The 13,559-nt window shown below is 50.4% G+C and overlaps 1 protein-coding gene across 1 annotated transcript; it reads right to left on the reverse strand.

Annotated features, from left to right (window-relative positions):
- Positions 1 to 1,279: 1,279 nt before the first annotated feature.
- Positions 1,280 to 4,517, reverse strand: LOC147118820 (uncharacterized). Its single transcript, XM_085984625.1, has 3 exons — positions 3,243 to 4,517; positions 2,579 to 2,741; positions 1,280 to 2,419 (listed from the first exon to the last, which is right to left on the reverse strand). The coding sequence occupies exons 1-3, from the start codon at positions 3,477 to 3,479 to the stop codon at positions 1,542 to 1,544; spliced, it is 1,278 nt and encodes a 425-aa protein (XP_085840751.1). The 5' UTR covers positions 3,480 to 4,517; the 3' UTR covers positions 1,280 to 1,541.
- Positions 4,518 to 13,559: the final 9,042 nt, after the last annotated feature.

A 13,559-nucleotide genomic window follows, 5' to 3' on the forward strand; every position in this document is an offset into this window, starting at 1 on the left:
TGATGTGTAGGACGTCTCTCTCGGTGGAAGTGAAGGTCACGGTGGCTCTGAACTTTTATGCAAGCGGCTCCTTCCAAGCCGCTGCAGGGGACATAGCGAACATCTCCCAGTTCGCCGCGCATCGCTGCATCCGGCAGGTCACCGATGCACTTTTCGCGAGGAGACACCAATTCATCTCCTTCCCCATGACCCTACAGAGGCAGGAGCAGCGTGCAGTCGGATTTGGCAGGATCGCGGGCTTCCCCATGGTGCAGGGCGCCATTGACTGCACGCATGTGGCTATGCGGGCACCTATCAACAATGCCGAGGATTACCGCAACCGGAAGGGCTACCATTCCCTCAATGTACAGCTGGTGTGTGACCACAGGCAGCGCATCCTAGCTGTCAATGCCCGCTTTCCAGGAAGCAGCCACGATGTATTTATCCTGCGCCAGACTACTGTGGCTGACATGTTCGAGGCACAGCCTCCACCAAGGGGATGGCTTATCGGGGACAAGGGCTACCCTTTGTGTACATGGCTCATGACCCCGCTCCGCGCGCCCAGGACCCCAGCGGAGGAGGCATACAACGAAAGCCATCAAGCCACAAGGAACATCATAGAGCAAACGATAGGCGTCCTCAAGCAACGGTTCCGCTGCCTGGATCGTTCCGGCGGATCTCTACAGTATTTGCCGGATAGAGTCTCCCAGTTCGTCGTCGTGTGCTGCATGCTGCACAACCTGGCTATCCGCAGGACTCAGGCACTGCCACCTGACATTGCACCACCACCTCAGGAGGATGAGCAGGAGGACCATGAGGAGGAGGAGGAGGAGGAGGAGGAGGAGTACCAGCCCAGGAGGGAGCCACAAGGTCCAAGGGCCGTCCGCCGGCGGCTTATTGAACGACACTTCTAGGCCCCCTGTCAGGGAATGGCCTGTGGCAATGAACGCACCTGAAGGCAGCCGCTCCGCAAGCCCTCAGCCAGTTAACGCAACAACCACTTGAAACATGACACCTGGACATGCTGAATAAATAAAAAGCTTTATTTCACAAACTCAGGGCCCTTCCCACATGAAACAGAAAAACAGACAAGACCCCCAAAAAACAGTCAAAAACATCTGTCACTCCCAAAACCTGGGGAGGACTAACAAAACTTGCCCATCCAAATGGCCTTCATCATCGGCCTTACAAAAATAAGCCCCCCCCCCTCCACAACACAAACACCCCCATAAAAGCAAAAAATGCCTTGATCTTCGGCCTTACCAAAATAATCCCCCCCCAGAACACAAGCCCCCCCATATAAAAAAACCCACTATCACCACACTCTACTTGGTATGCCGAGAGGGCGAGTCCTTAGACAGGCTTCTCCGGCCCCTGCCCGACCTGCTGCTCCGCCTCAACCTGGGCCCTGTGGGTGTTGGAAGGCTGGGGGAAGGCTCACGAAGGCGACAATGCGTGTCGGCAGATGCCCTTGGGGGTCGGCCTAGACGAGGCCCGGCCCGGGAGGGGCCGGCTGGTGACTGCTGCAGCTGTGGCTGGCCAGCATCAGTCTCAGCAGCAGCTCATTGCACCTTGGCTGGGGGAGTGGCAGTGTCGGCTGCACCAATGGGGGCAAGCTGGCTGATGGCAGGCGCGCGCTGTTCGCCAGAGACACTGGCACTTGGCCGGGCTGGCAGTGCAGCAAGCGCAGCAAGCTGGTGGAGGCCAGACCGCTGTGCTGCAGCAGGGCGGCGGGTGCCCTGGCGATGCTTCCGCGCCACAGCGAGTGTGGCAGAAGTGAGTGCCCGAACTGCCCTGGTATGTGCCCGCATCAGCTCTGCCAGTGTCTGGACGGCACCACTCATGTACTCGCGACTCGCGTCCTGCGCTGCCGCGAGTTGCTGGACACCCCTGTCGTGCGCTGCCGCGAGGTGTTCGACCCCCCTGGCCTGTGATTCGCCGAAAGCGACCACACTATGAGCCAGGGACTCAATGGCCTGAGGCATCTGTTGCACAACCCCCATGAACTCCTGGTGGCGCCGCTCCGACGCCGCCGACATCTCATCGAGGAGGCGCACCTCCTGGGCGAGGACCGTCTCCGGACTGGAGGGCGGACTCTCCCTCTGGGGAGAAGGCCGCCGAGCTGGCCGACCCTTCCCGCGTGCGTCGACCCCACTGGGCCCAGGAACTGCCCTCCCCTGCAACACCTCCCCCCTCTGGGGAGAAGGCCGCCGTGCTGCCCGACCCTTCCCGCGTGCATCAACACCACTGGGCCCAGGAACTGCCCTCCCCTGCAACACTTCCCCCTGGCTCTCCTGCAGGCCAGACGTCTCCCCTCCATTGCCATCCCCTGGCGCGGATGAGGGTTCCCCCGATGTGCCGCCTTCCTCCTGGTCCTCGTCGTCCTCCTCCTCCAAGGGCCTGGCACTCTGAGCTTGAGGGACCACCTCCTCCTCACCAGCTGAAAGCAGGAAGGCACAAGAGTAGCTTTAGAGTGAGGACACGGCGTCAGCGAGGGAGGCCTGAGTGGTGGCATTATGCGCATTTGTCGGACAGTGGGAAAGGATGTAGATCTGAAGCGCAAGGGCAACGAGAGAGGTCCAACCGGTCATGTCCTTACCAGTGGGTCCCAGTACAGGGTCCGCATCTCTGATGGCAACAGGGCCAGTCACCCGGGCACGCATGAGTCGAGCCACGCTCTCCTCCAGCTCACTGAGCGCCTGGTACTTGGGACGGCCTCCACCGGTGACAGACTGGCTCCTCAAATTCCGCGCCAGCTTGGCCTGCAAGAGAAAGGATGGCCTGTAAGTACAGTGTGGTGCCCTGTTGCTGTGTGCACTGCCTCCCATGGTGGAATAGCTTGGCCAGTGTGGTGCCCTGTTGCTGTGTGCACTGCCTCCCATGGTCGAATAGCTTGGCCAGTGTGGTGCCCTGTTGCTGTGTGCACTGCCTCCCATGGTGGAATAGCTTGGCCAGTGTGGTGCCCTGTTGCTGTGTGCACTGCCTCCCATGGTCGAATAGCTTGGCCAGTGTGGTGCCCTGTTGCTGTGTGCACTGCCTCCCATGGTGGAATAGCTTGGCCAGTGTGGTGCCCTGTTGCTGTGTGCACTGCCTCCCATGGTCTAATAGCTTGGCCAGTGTGTTAAGTGCAGAAAGTGCTATTGATGATCATGCCAGTGCCATAGCTGCGGGAGGAGGGCTGCCCATTAGGCCTTTGAGGTCCCTTTGCCCATAATGTGAGGTGCACATGCAAGGATGAGGAGGACACTGGAAAGGGTACTCACCCTGACAATCCGAGTGAGGTCGTTGTACTTCTTCCGGCATTGGTCCGCACTCCTGGGGACATCGCAGGTGGATGACACCCTGCGGGCGATTTTCTTCCAGGCTTTCCTGTACTGCCTCCTGGGAGCCTTCTTGCCACTGTCCGGGCACAAGATCTCTCTTTTGTTTTCCACACCATCAACCAGCACCCTCAGAGCATGCTCTGAGAAGCGCTGCGCTCGTTCACGGGCCCTCTCCATGGCTTCAGGCGCTATTTTGGCCCACCAGCAGTGTTGAGGCCTAGCTGCAGGGCTCCACTATGCAGGGCGTGGCAGCAGTCAAAGTCGACCCTTCCCCCTTTAAGAGCTGGCCGGCGTCAGGGTGTCTGCTGTCAATCAAAACATGCCCGCACCTGCGCTGCGCCCGGCCTCAGCGTTATCAGGCCGCATCTCCGGCTTAGCGCCTGAAGATAGCATTGCAACGCCAGTTTCAGCGCTCGCCCAAACTCTTGGCCAAATCTACTGAATTTCGGCGAAGTGGCCTACACTTTCCGGCGGGCGCTAACTTTAGCGAACGCCCGACTTTAGCGCCCCAAAAGTGTCCAGACTGAATTTCTAGGCCAATATGAGAAAAGATTAGCGGGTAACATAAAAGAGAACCCAAAAATCTTCTATAAACATATGAAAAGTAAAAGGATAGTTAAAGGAATGGTGGGGCCGATTAGGGACCAAATAGGAGCTCATCATACGGAGGCAGAGGGCGTGGCTGAGGTACTGAATGAGTACTTAGCATCTGTCTTCACAAAAGAAGAGGATGAAGTTAATGTCGCAGTAGAGGAGGGGGGAGTAGAGAAATTGGATAAAAATAGATGGAAAGGAGGTGCTAAATAGGTTGTCATCACTCAAATTTAACAAGTCACCCGGTCCAGATGGGATGCATCCTAGGTTGCTGAGGGAAGCTAGGGTGGAGATAGCAGAAGCTCCGACCACAATCTTTCAATCTCCCTCAGATATATGGGAGTGGTGCCAGAAGACTGGAGGATTGCAAATGTTGCATCCTGTTTAAAAAAGGGGAGAGGGATAAACCTGGTAACTACAGGCCAATCAGTCTAATGTCAGTGATGGGTGAACAACTAGAGACCATTGTCAAGGACAAAATTAATTCTCACTTGGAGAAACACGGGTTAATAAGAGGCAGCCAGTGTGGATTTGTTAAAGGTAAATCGTGTCTGACTAACCTGATTGAGTTCTTTGATGAAGTAACAGAGGGTTGATGAAGGAAGTGCAGCAGATGTTGTATATATGGACTTTTAAAAGGCATTTGATAAAGTACCACATAAGAGACTTACTCGGGAAATAGAAGCACAGGGAATTAAAGGGCTGATGGTAATTTGGGTATAATTGGCTAAGGGAGAGGAGACAGTGAGCAGTGCTGAGGGATGTTTTTCTGACAGGAGGGAAGTATGCAGTGGGTTCCCCCAGGGGTCGGGATTAGGACCATTGCTTTTCTTGTTATATATAACTGACCTGGACTTGGGTATAGGTGTACAAGTTTGAAGTTTACGGATGATACAAAACTTGGCAACGTAGTAAATAGTGAGCATAGTAGTAGCAGACTTCAGGAGGACAGAGACAGACTGTGAAATGAGCAGACACAAGGCAGATGAAATTAAATGAGGATAAGTGTGAAGTGATGCACTTTGGGAGAAACAACAGGGAGAGGCCGTATAATCTAAATGGGACTATTTTGAGGGGGTGCAAGAGCAGAGGGACCTGGGGGCCCATATTCACAAATCTTTGAAAGTGCCACGGCAAGTTGGTGAGGCGGTTCAGAAAGCGTATGGGATACTTGGCTTTGTAAATAGGGCCATTGAATACAAAAACAAGGAAGTTACACTAAACCTTTACAAATCACTAGTTAGGAACATAGGACAGGAGGAGGCCATTCAGCCCCTCGAGCCTGTTCCCCCATTCAATGAGATCATGGCTGATCTGTGATCTAACTCCATACACCCACCTTTGGCCCATATCCCTTAATACCTTTGGTTAACAGAAACCTATCAATCTCAGATTTAAAATTAATAATTGATCTCGCATCAATTGCCGTTTGCGGAAGAGAGTTCCAAACTTCGACCACCCTTTGTGTGTAGAAATGTTTCCTAATTTCACTCCTGAAAGGTCTGGCTCTAATTTTTAGACTATGCCCCCAGTCCTAGAATCCCCAACCAGCAGAAATAGTTTCTCTCTATCTACCCTATCTGTTCCCCTTAATATCCTGAAAACTTCGATCAGATCACACTTTAACCTTCTAAATTCCAGGGAATACAACCCTAATTTGTGTAATCTCTCCCCGTAACTTAACCCTTGAAGTCCGGGTATCATTCTGGTAAACCTACGCTGCACTCCCTCCAAGGGCAATATATCCTTCCTAAGGTGTGGTGCCCAGAACTGCTCACAGTACTCCAGGTGTGGTCTAACCAGGGGTTTGTACAGCTGCAGGGTTTTGGCCTCAGCTGGAGTCTTGTGTACAGTTCTGGGCACCACACTTTAGGAAGGATGTCAAGGCCTTGGAGAGGGTACAGAGGAGGTTGACCAGGATGGGACCAGGGATGAGGGACTTCAGTTATGTGGAGAGATTGGAGAAGTTGGGATTGTTCCCCTTACAGCAGAGAAGGTTAAGAGGAGACCTAACAGAGGTGTTCAAAATGATGAGGGTGAAGTGGATTTTTAGTGAAGGGTAACATAGGTGCCCTTCAGGACTTGTGGGGTTAACAGTGCAGCTTGCAAACAGGATGACAGCGGAGACAGAAGCACCAGCCACGAACTAGGGAAGTAAAACCACGTGGGGAACAACAGATAAGATCGTAAAGATCATGTGACAATCAGCGGGCTTCAAGCCAATTAGAACAATGTAACGAATTGTGCATGTGGGCTTTAAGTCAATTAGAACAATGTAACGAATTGTGCATGTGGGCTTTAAGCCAATTAGAACAATGTAACGAATTGTGCATGTGGGCTTTAAGTCAATTAGAACAATGTCATCAGCTGTGCACGAGGTATCCACGGCTTTTGTACACTTAAATAAAGCTTGAATAAAGGAGACTATGAAGGTATGAGAGCGGAATTGAGTAGAGTGGATTGGGAAAATAGATTAAAGTGTAAGACGATACATGATCAGTGGTGTACATTTAAGGAGTTATTTTACAACTTCCAAAAAGTATATATTCCACTGTGAAGAAAAGGGTGTAAAAGAAAAGACAGCCATCCGTGGCTAAGTAAAGAAATTAAGGATAGTATTCGACTAAAAACAAGGGCATATAAGGTAGCCAAATCTAGTGGGAGGATAGAGGATTGGGAAAAGTTTAAAAGACAGCAAAAAGTAACAAAAAGATTGATTAAGAAAGGGAAGATAGATTATGAAAGTAAATTAGCAAAAAATATAAAAACAGATAGTAAGAGTTTTTATAGTTATATAAAAAGAAAAAGGGTGGCTAAAGTAAATGTTGGTCCCTTAGAGGATGAGACCGGGAAATTAATGGTGGGAAATATGGAGATGGCAAAAACACTGAATGAATATTTTGTATCAGTCTTTACAGTAGAAGACACTAAGAATATCCCAACACTGGACAAACAGGGGGCTATGGGGGGGGAGGAGCTAAACACAATCAAAATCACTAAGGAAGTGGTACTCGGTAAAATAATGGGACTCAAGGCAGATAAATCACCTGGACCTGATGGCTTACATCCTAGGGTCTTGAGGGAAGTGGCGGTAGGGATTGTGGATGCATTGCTAATAATTTTCCAAAACTCCCTGGAATCAGCAAAGTTCCCGGCAGACTGGAAAACTGCTAATGTAATGCCCTTATTAAAAAAGGGCAGTAGACAGAAGGCTGGAAACTATAGACCGGTTAGCCTAACATCTGTGGTAGGTAAAATATTGGAGTCCATTATTAAGGAGACAGTAACAGGACATTTGGATAATCATAATTTAATAGGACAAAGTCAGCATGGTTTTATGAAGGGGAAGTCATGTTTGACAAATTTGCTGGAGTTCTTTGAGGAAGTAACATATAGGGTAGATAAAGGGGAACCAGTGGACGTAGTGTATTTAGACTTCCAAAAGGCATTTGACAAGGTGCCACACAAAAGATTATTGCTTAAGATAAAAAATCACAGGATTGGGGGTAATATTCTGGCATGGATAGAGGATTGGCTATCTAACAGAAAGCAGAGAGTTGGGATAAATGGTTCATTCTCGGACTGGCAATCAGTAACTAGTGGTGTTCCACAGGGGTCAGTGCTGGGTCCCCAACTCTTTACAATCTATATTAACGATTTGGAGGAGGGGACCGAGTGTAACATATCAAAGTTTGCAGATGATACTAAGATGGGAGAAAAGTAGTGAGTGAGGAGGACATAAAAAACCTGCAAGGGGACATAGACAGGCTAAGTAAGTGGGCAGAGATTTGGCAGATGGAATACAATACTGGAAAGTGTGAGGTTATGCACTTTGGCAGGAAAAATCGTAGAGCAAGTTATTATCTTAATGGCAAGAAACTGGAAAGTACTGAAGTACAAAGGGATCTGGGGGTCCTGGTGCACGAAACTCAAAAGGTTAGTATGCAGGTGCAGCAAGTGATTAAGAAGGCCAATGGAATGTTGGCTTTCATTGCTAGGGGGATAGAATATAAAAATAGGGAGGTATTGCTTCAGTTGTACAAGGTATTGGTGAGACCGCACCTGGAATAATGCATACAGTTTTAGTGTCCATACTTAAGAAAAGACATACTTGCTCTCGAGTCAGTACAAAGAAGGTTCACTCGGTTAATCCCGGGGATGAGGGGATGGACGTATGAGGAGAGGTTGAGTAGATTGGGACTCTACTCATTGGAGTTCAGAAGAATGAGAGGCGATCTTATTGAAACATATAAGATTGTGAAGGGGTTGGATCGGGTGGATGCGGGGAGGGTGTTCCCGATGATGGGTGAAACTAGAACTAGGGGGCATAGTCTTAGAATAAGGGGCTGCTCTTTCAAAACTGAGATGAGGAGGAACTACTTCACTCAGAGGGTGGTAGGTCCATGGAATATGCTGCCCCAAAAAGCTGTAGAAGCTACATCATTACATAAATTTAAAACAGAAATAGACAGTTTCCTAGAAGTAAAGGGAATAAAGGGTTATGGGGAACGGGCAGGAATTTGGACATGAGTCTAGGTTTGGATCGGTCATGGCCCTGTGGGTAGCGGAGCGGGCCCAGGGGCCATGTAGCCTGATCCTGCTCCTATTTCGTGTGTCTAATTCTGTTAGATTCAGGAGATGGTTCAGTGATAGTAGATTGGCGGTTAGGATCAGATCAGCCATGATCTTATTGAATGGCGGAGCAGGCTCGAGGGGCCGATTGGCCTACTCCTGCTCCTATTTCTTATAGTCTTATATTTTTATAATAGAAATTGAAGTCAATCGAGGAGACAGCCAGGAACGAGCTAAGGAGCTCTAGCTGTACTCCCTGATCAGCCTTTAGTTACCTCCGCGGACTGTTTGTATTGTACTGTTGAATAGTTTTCTGTTTTAAATAAACTGCTTGGCTCTTTACCATTTACAGACTAGTGTGCGGATTTAATTATTTAATTTCGCCACAACAGAGGGGTTTTGATCGAGCAAGTAGGGAGAAACTGTTCACTCTGGCAAGGTCACAGATTTTAAATAGTTGCTAAAAGAACTAGAGGGAAATGAGGAGAATTGTTTTCACACAGAGGGTTGTTAAGATCTGGAACGCACCATCTGAAAGGATGCTGGAATCAGGTTCACCAGGAACTTTCAAACGGTAATTGGACATGTACTTGAAGAGGACTAGTTTGCAGAGTTCTGGGGATAAAGCTGGGGTGTGGGACTAAATTGGTCAGCTCTTTCAAAGAGCCGGCACAGACATGATGGGCCAAATCACCTCCTACTGTGCTGTTAGATTCTATGATCAGTGTGAACACGCTGGTGTCTCTCAAGGATCTTAGAGCTTTTAAAGCTCTTCCCACAGTCAGAACATTTAAAGGGTCTCTCGTCAGTGTGAACAAGCTGGTGTGACAGGAGGTTGGATGAATGAGTGAATCCCTTCCCACACATGGAGCAGGTGAAGAACAGCCTCTCACCAGTGTGGAGGAGCCGGTGTCTCTTCAGCTCCCCGGAGCTTTTAAAGCTCTTCCCACAGTCAGGATATTTAAAGGGTCTCTCGTCAGTGTGAACAAGCTGGTGTGACAGCAGGTGGGATCACTGAGTGAATCCCTTCCCACACACGGAGCAGGTGAATGCCCTCTCCCCAGTGTGAACTCGCTAGTGTCTCTTCAGATCCCCGGAGCTTTTAAAGCTCTTCCCACAGTCAGAACATTGAAATGGTCTCTCATCAGTGTGAGTTCGCTGGTGTTTCTTCAGTTCCCCGTAGCTTTTAAAGCTCTTCACACAGTCAGAACACTGAAATGGTCTCTCATCAGTGTGAACTCGCTGGTGTACCTTCAGATACTGGGCACTTTTAAAGCTCTTCCCACATTTAGGACACTGAAATGGTCTCTCATCAGTGTGAACAAGCTGATGTCCCTTCAGTTCCCCGGGGCTTTTAAAGCTCTTCCCACAGTCAGAACACTGAAATGGTCTCTCATCAGTGTGAACTCGCTGGTGTCCCTTTAGCTCTCCGGAGCTTTGAAAGATCTTTCCACAGTCAGAACATTTAAAGGGGCTCTCGTCAGTGTGAACTCGCTGATGTGCCAGCAGGTTGGAGAGATGAGCGAATCCCTTCCCACACACGGAGCAGGTGAATGGCCTCTCCCCAGTGTGTAGGTTTTGGTGTCTGTTCAGCTGCCCGGAGCTTTTAAAGCTCTTCCCACAGTCAGAACCTTTAATGGGTCTCTCCCCAGTGTGAACTCGCTGGTGCCCCTTCAGATGCCCGGGGCTTTTAAAGCTCTTCCCACAGTTAGGACACTGAAATCGTCTCTCCCCAGTGTGAACAAGCTGGTGTTTCTTCAGATTTTTGGAGCTTTTAAAGCTCTTCCCACAGTTTGGACACTGAAATGGTCTCTCATCAGTGTGAACAAGCTGGTGTCGTTTCAGTTCCCCGGAGCTTTTAAAGCTCTTCCCACAGTCAGAACATTGAAATGGTCTCTCATCAGTGTGAACTCGCTGGTGTCCCTTCAGTTCCCTGGGGCTTTTAAAGCTCTTCCCACAGTCAGGACAGTTAAAGGGTCGCTCGTCAGTGTGAACTCGCTGGTGTCCCTTCAGATCCCCGGAGCTTTTAAAGATCTTCCCACAGTCAGGACAGTTAAAGGGTCTCTCGTCAGTGTGAACTCGCTGGTGTCTCTGCAGGTTGGAGGGCTGAGCGAATCCCTTCCCACACACGGAGCAGGTGAACGGTCTCTCCCCAGTGTGTAGGTTTCGGTGTCTCTTCAGATCTATGGAGCTTTTAAAGCTCTTCCCACAGTCAGAACATTGAAATGGTCTCTCATCAGTGTGAACTCGCTGGTGTCCCTTCAGTTCCCCAGGGCTTTTAAAGCTCTTCCCACAATCAGAACACTGAAATGGTCTCTCGTCAATGTGAACTTGCTGGTGTGTTTGCAGGTGGGATGAACAAACAAATCCCTTTCCACACTCGGAGCAGGTGAACGGACTGTCCCTGGTGCGATTGCGCCATTGAACTTCCAATGCAGATGGGAAACTGAATCCCTTCCCACCGTCCCCACCTTTACCCGGTTTCTCCCCGGTGTGACGGTGCACGTGCCTCGCCAGGTCAGGCGATCGGCTGAATCCATGTCCACACACTGAACACGTGTGCGGTTTGTCATCGCTGTGATCGTTGCTTTCTCCTTCCATATGCAAAGGCCGATGATATTCAGGTCCTGATGAATCCAGCGACTCTGTCAGATCTTGACGTGATGTTTGGTCTGAGCTTCCCGCCTGTAACTGCTCCACTTCTATAACCCTGTAAATTGAGATCAGAAAAGGATCAGAGGCAAACTGTTGTTTAATTTTCCCCTTTCCGACCCTAGGGGCAGTGAAGCTGATTTTCAGGCCCCAGCTGCTGCACAGGTTGGTTGAAAGGATCAGCAGTAATGGTGGCTGTAATACCCACAAGCCCCCGCGCTCCAGAAAGCACTCTGTTGATGCTGAGTCCCGCACATGTGCTCATGGCCCCCACACTCTCCCTCCTGCTCCACAAACGCCCTTCCCGATCGGTCCGCAATGCGCATGCTCAGCGCACAAAACCCCGCGGTTGGAACATTGGGCGCGCATGCGAAGCCGCAACATCTGGTACGCGTGCGTGGCTCAGGTGAGGGCGAGTCGGTGTTTCGTCTCAGCCGCCAGGGAGGTGCGCATACGCAGGACGACCCAACATTCTTTCTGTCAGCAATCACTCCCTCGTTTCTGTAATAAAAACAGAAAATGCTGAAAATACTCAGCAGGTCAGGCAGCATCTGTGGAGAAAGAAACAGAGTTAATGTTTCAGGTCGATGACCTGTCGTCAGAACTGCTTGTTCTTTAGTGTCAGCCAGTGGCTCAGTTGGTAGCACTCTCGCCTCTGAGGCAGAAAGTTGTGGGTTCAAGTCCAGCCCAGAGACTTGAGCACAAAACTCTAGGTTGACACTCCAGCGCAGTGCTGAGGGAGAGCTGCACTGTTGGAGGTGCCGTCTTTCAGATGAGACGTCTGCTCTCTCAGGTGGATATAAAAGATCCCATGGGACTATTTCAAGAAAGAAAGAAAGCATTTATATAGTGCTTTCATGACCACCAGCTTTCAAGTCTTGAAGTGCTTTACAGCCAATGAAGTACTACAATGAAGTAGTCACTGTTGTAATGTGGGAAAGAGCAGGGCAGTTATCCCCAGTCTCCTAGCCAATGTTTATCTCTCAATCAACATAAAAAGATAGATTATCTGGTCATTATCACATTGCTGTTTGTGGGAGCTTGCTGTGCGCTAACTGACTGCCGCGTTTCCTACATTACAACAGTGACTACATTTCAAAAGTACTTCATTGACTGTAAAACGCTTTGGGATGTCCGGTAGTGGTGAAAGGCGCTATAGAAATGCAAATCTTTCTTTCTTCACTGGTCTCACCAGCGCCATCTTCTGGCTGATGGTTGATTGACAGCCGAGAGTGTGCGCATGCGCAAGCGGCCGGCGGTTTGGCCCGAGCCCGGCACAGCGACCCCTCCCGGTCACTAAGGGTAATAACCGCGCATGCCCAGAGGAGACCAACCCCCCTCCCCCACTCGGAGCTGCGCCGGCGCACTCGGATCCTGTCGGACGGAGTGGCGCGGGGCATTCCGGGAAAGGCCTTGGTGTCGCTTCCAGAGTCGCGATCGGTGACGGAAAGTGAGTTTTCTCCGCTCCGATTGGGTGGAGAATCGCGCGGGGTGGGGGGGAGGGGTGGATCGGGAGAGAATAAAGATAAATAGAAAAACCTGGAGAGTCCGCGAGGACCAGGACCGAGCGGCGTCAGTTGGACGGCTGACGTGATCTCCTCGGGGACACGTGATCCGGGCCCGCGGCCTGATTGACTGGAGCTTCCGACCAATAGGGAGCGAGTGGGGCGGGGCTGGAGGAGCGAGCCGGCGGCGGGTCCTCCAAGCAATCGGGGAGCCCGAGGGGCGGGACTAGCGCCGGCTGATTGTCTGATCCGCAGGGCAGCGAGTTTCTCCAGTCCCTTGTTCAGGGCCCGGGGCCAGGGGAGGCTGTGGGCCTTTTATTCCCCTTATTGGACACAAGGCTCTTTGTCTCACAACACACTGGCTCAGGTTTTAATAGAGGCTTTTTAAATTCATCAATAAAAGCAGATAATCCCCGTGCTTCTGTAGAACAAACTTTCTAATATTTTATAGAATCATAGAATGGTTACAGCACAGAAGGAGGCCATTCGGCCCGTTGAGCCCGTGCAGGCTCTCTGCAAGATCACTTCAGCGAGTCCCACTCCCTGCCCTTTTCCCGTAACCCTGCACATTTCTTTACTTCAGGCACTTATCCAATTCCCTTTTGAAAGCCGTGATTGAATCTGCCTCCACCATCCTTTCAGGCCGTGCATTCCAGATCCTAACCACTCGCTGCGTAAAAAGGTTTTTCCTCATGTCGCCTTTGGTTCTTCTGCCAATCCCCTTAAACCTGTGTCCTCTGGTTCTCGACCCTTCCGCCAATGGGAACAGTTTCTCTCTATCTACTCTGTCTAGACCCCTCATGATTTTGAACACCTCCATCAAATCTCCTCCCAACCTTCTCTGCTCTAAGGAGAACAACCCCAGCTTCTCCAGTCTATCCACGTAACTGAAGTCCCTTATCACTGGAACCATTCTTGTCAATCTTTTCTGCAC

This window comes from Somniosus microcephalus, chromosome 4 (assembly GCF_052327205.1).
Source record: "Somniosus microcephalus isolate GS21.2 chromosome 4, FLI_Smic_1.0, whole genome shotgun sequence".
In the NCBI taxonomy this organism is placed as follows: domain Eukaryota; kingdom Metazoa; phylum Chordata; class Chondrichthyes; order Squaliformes; family Somniosidae; genus Somniosus; species Somniosus microcephalus.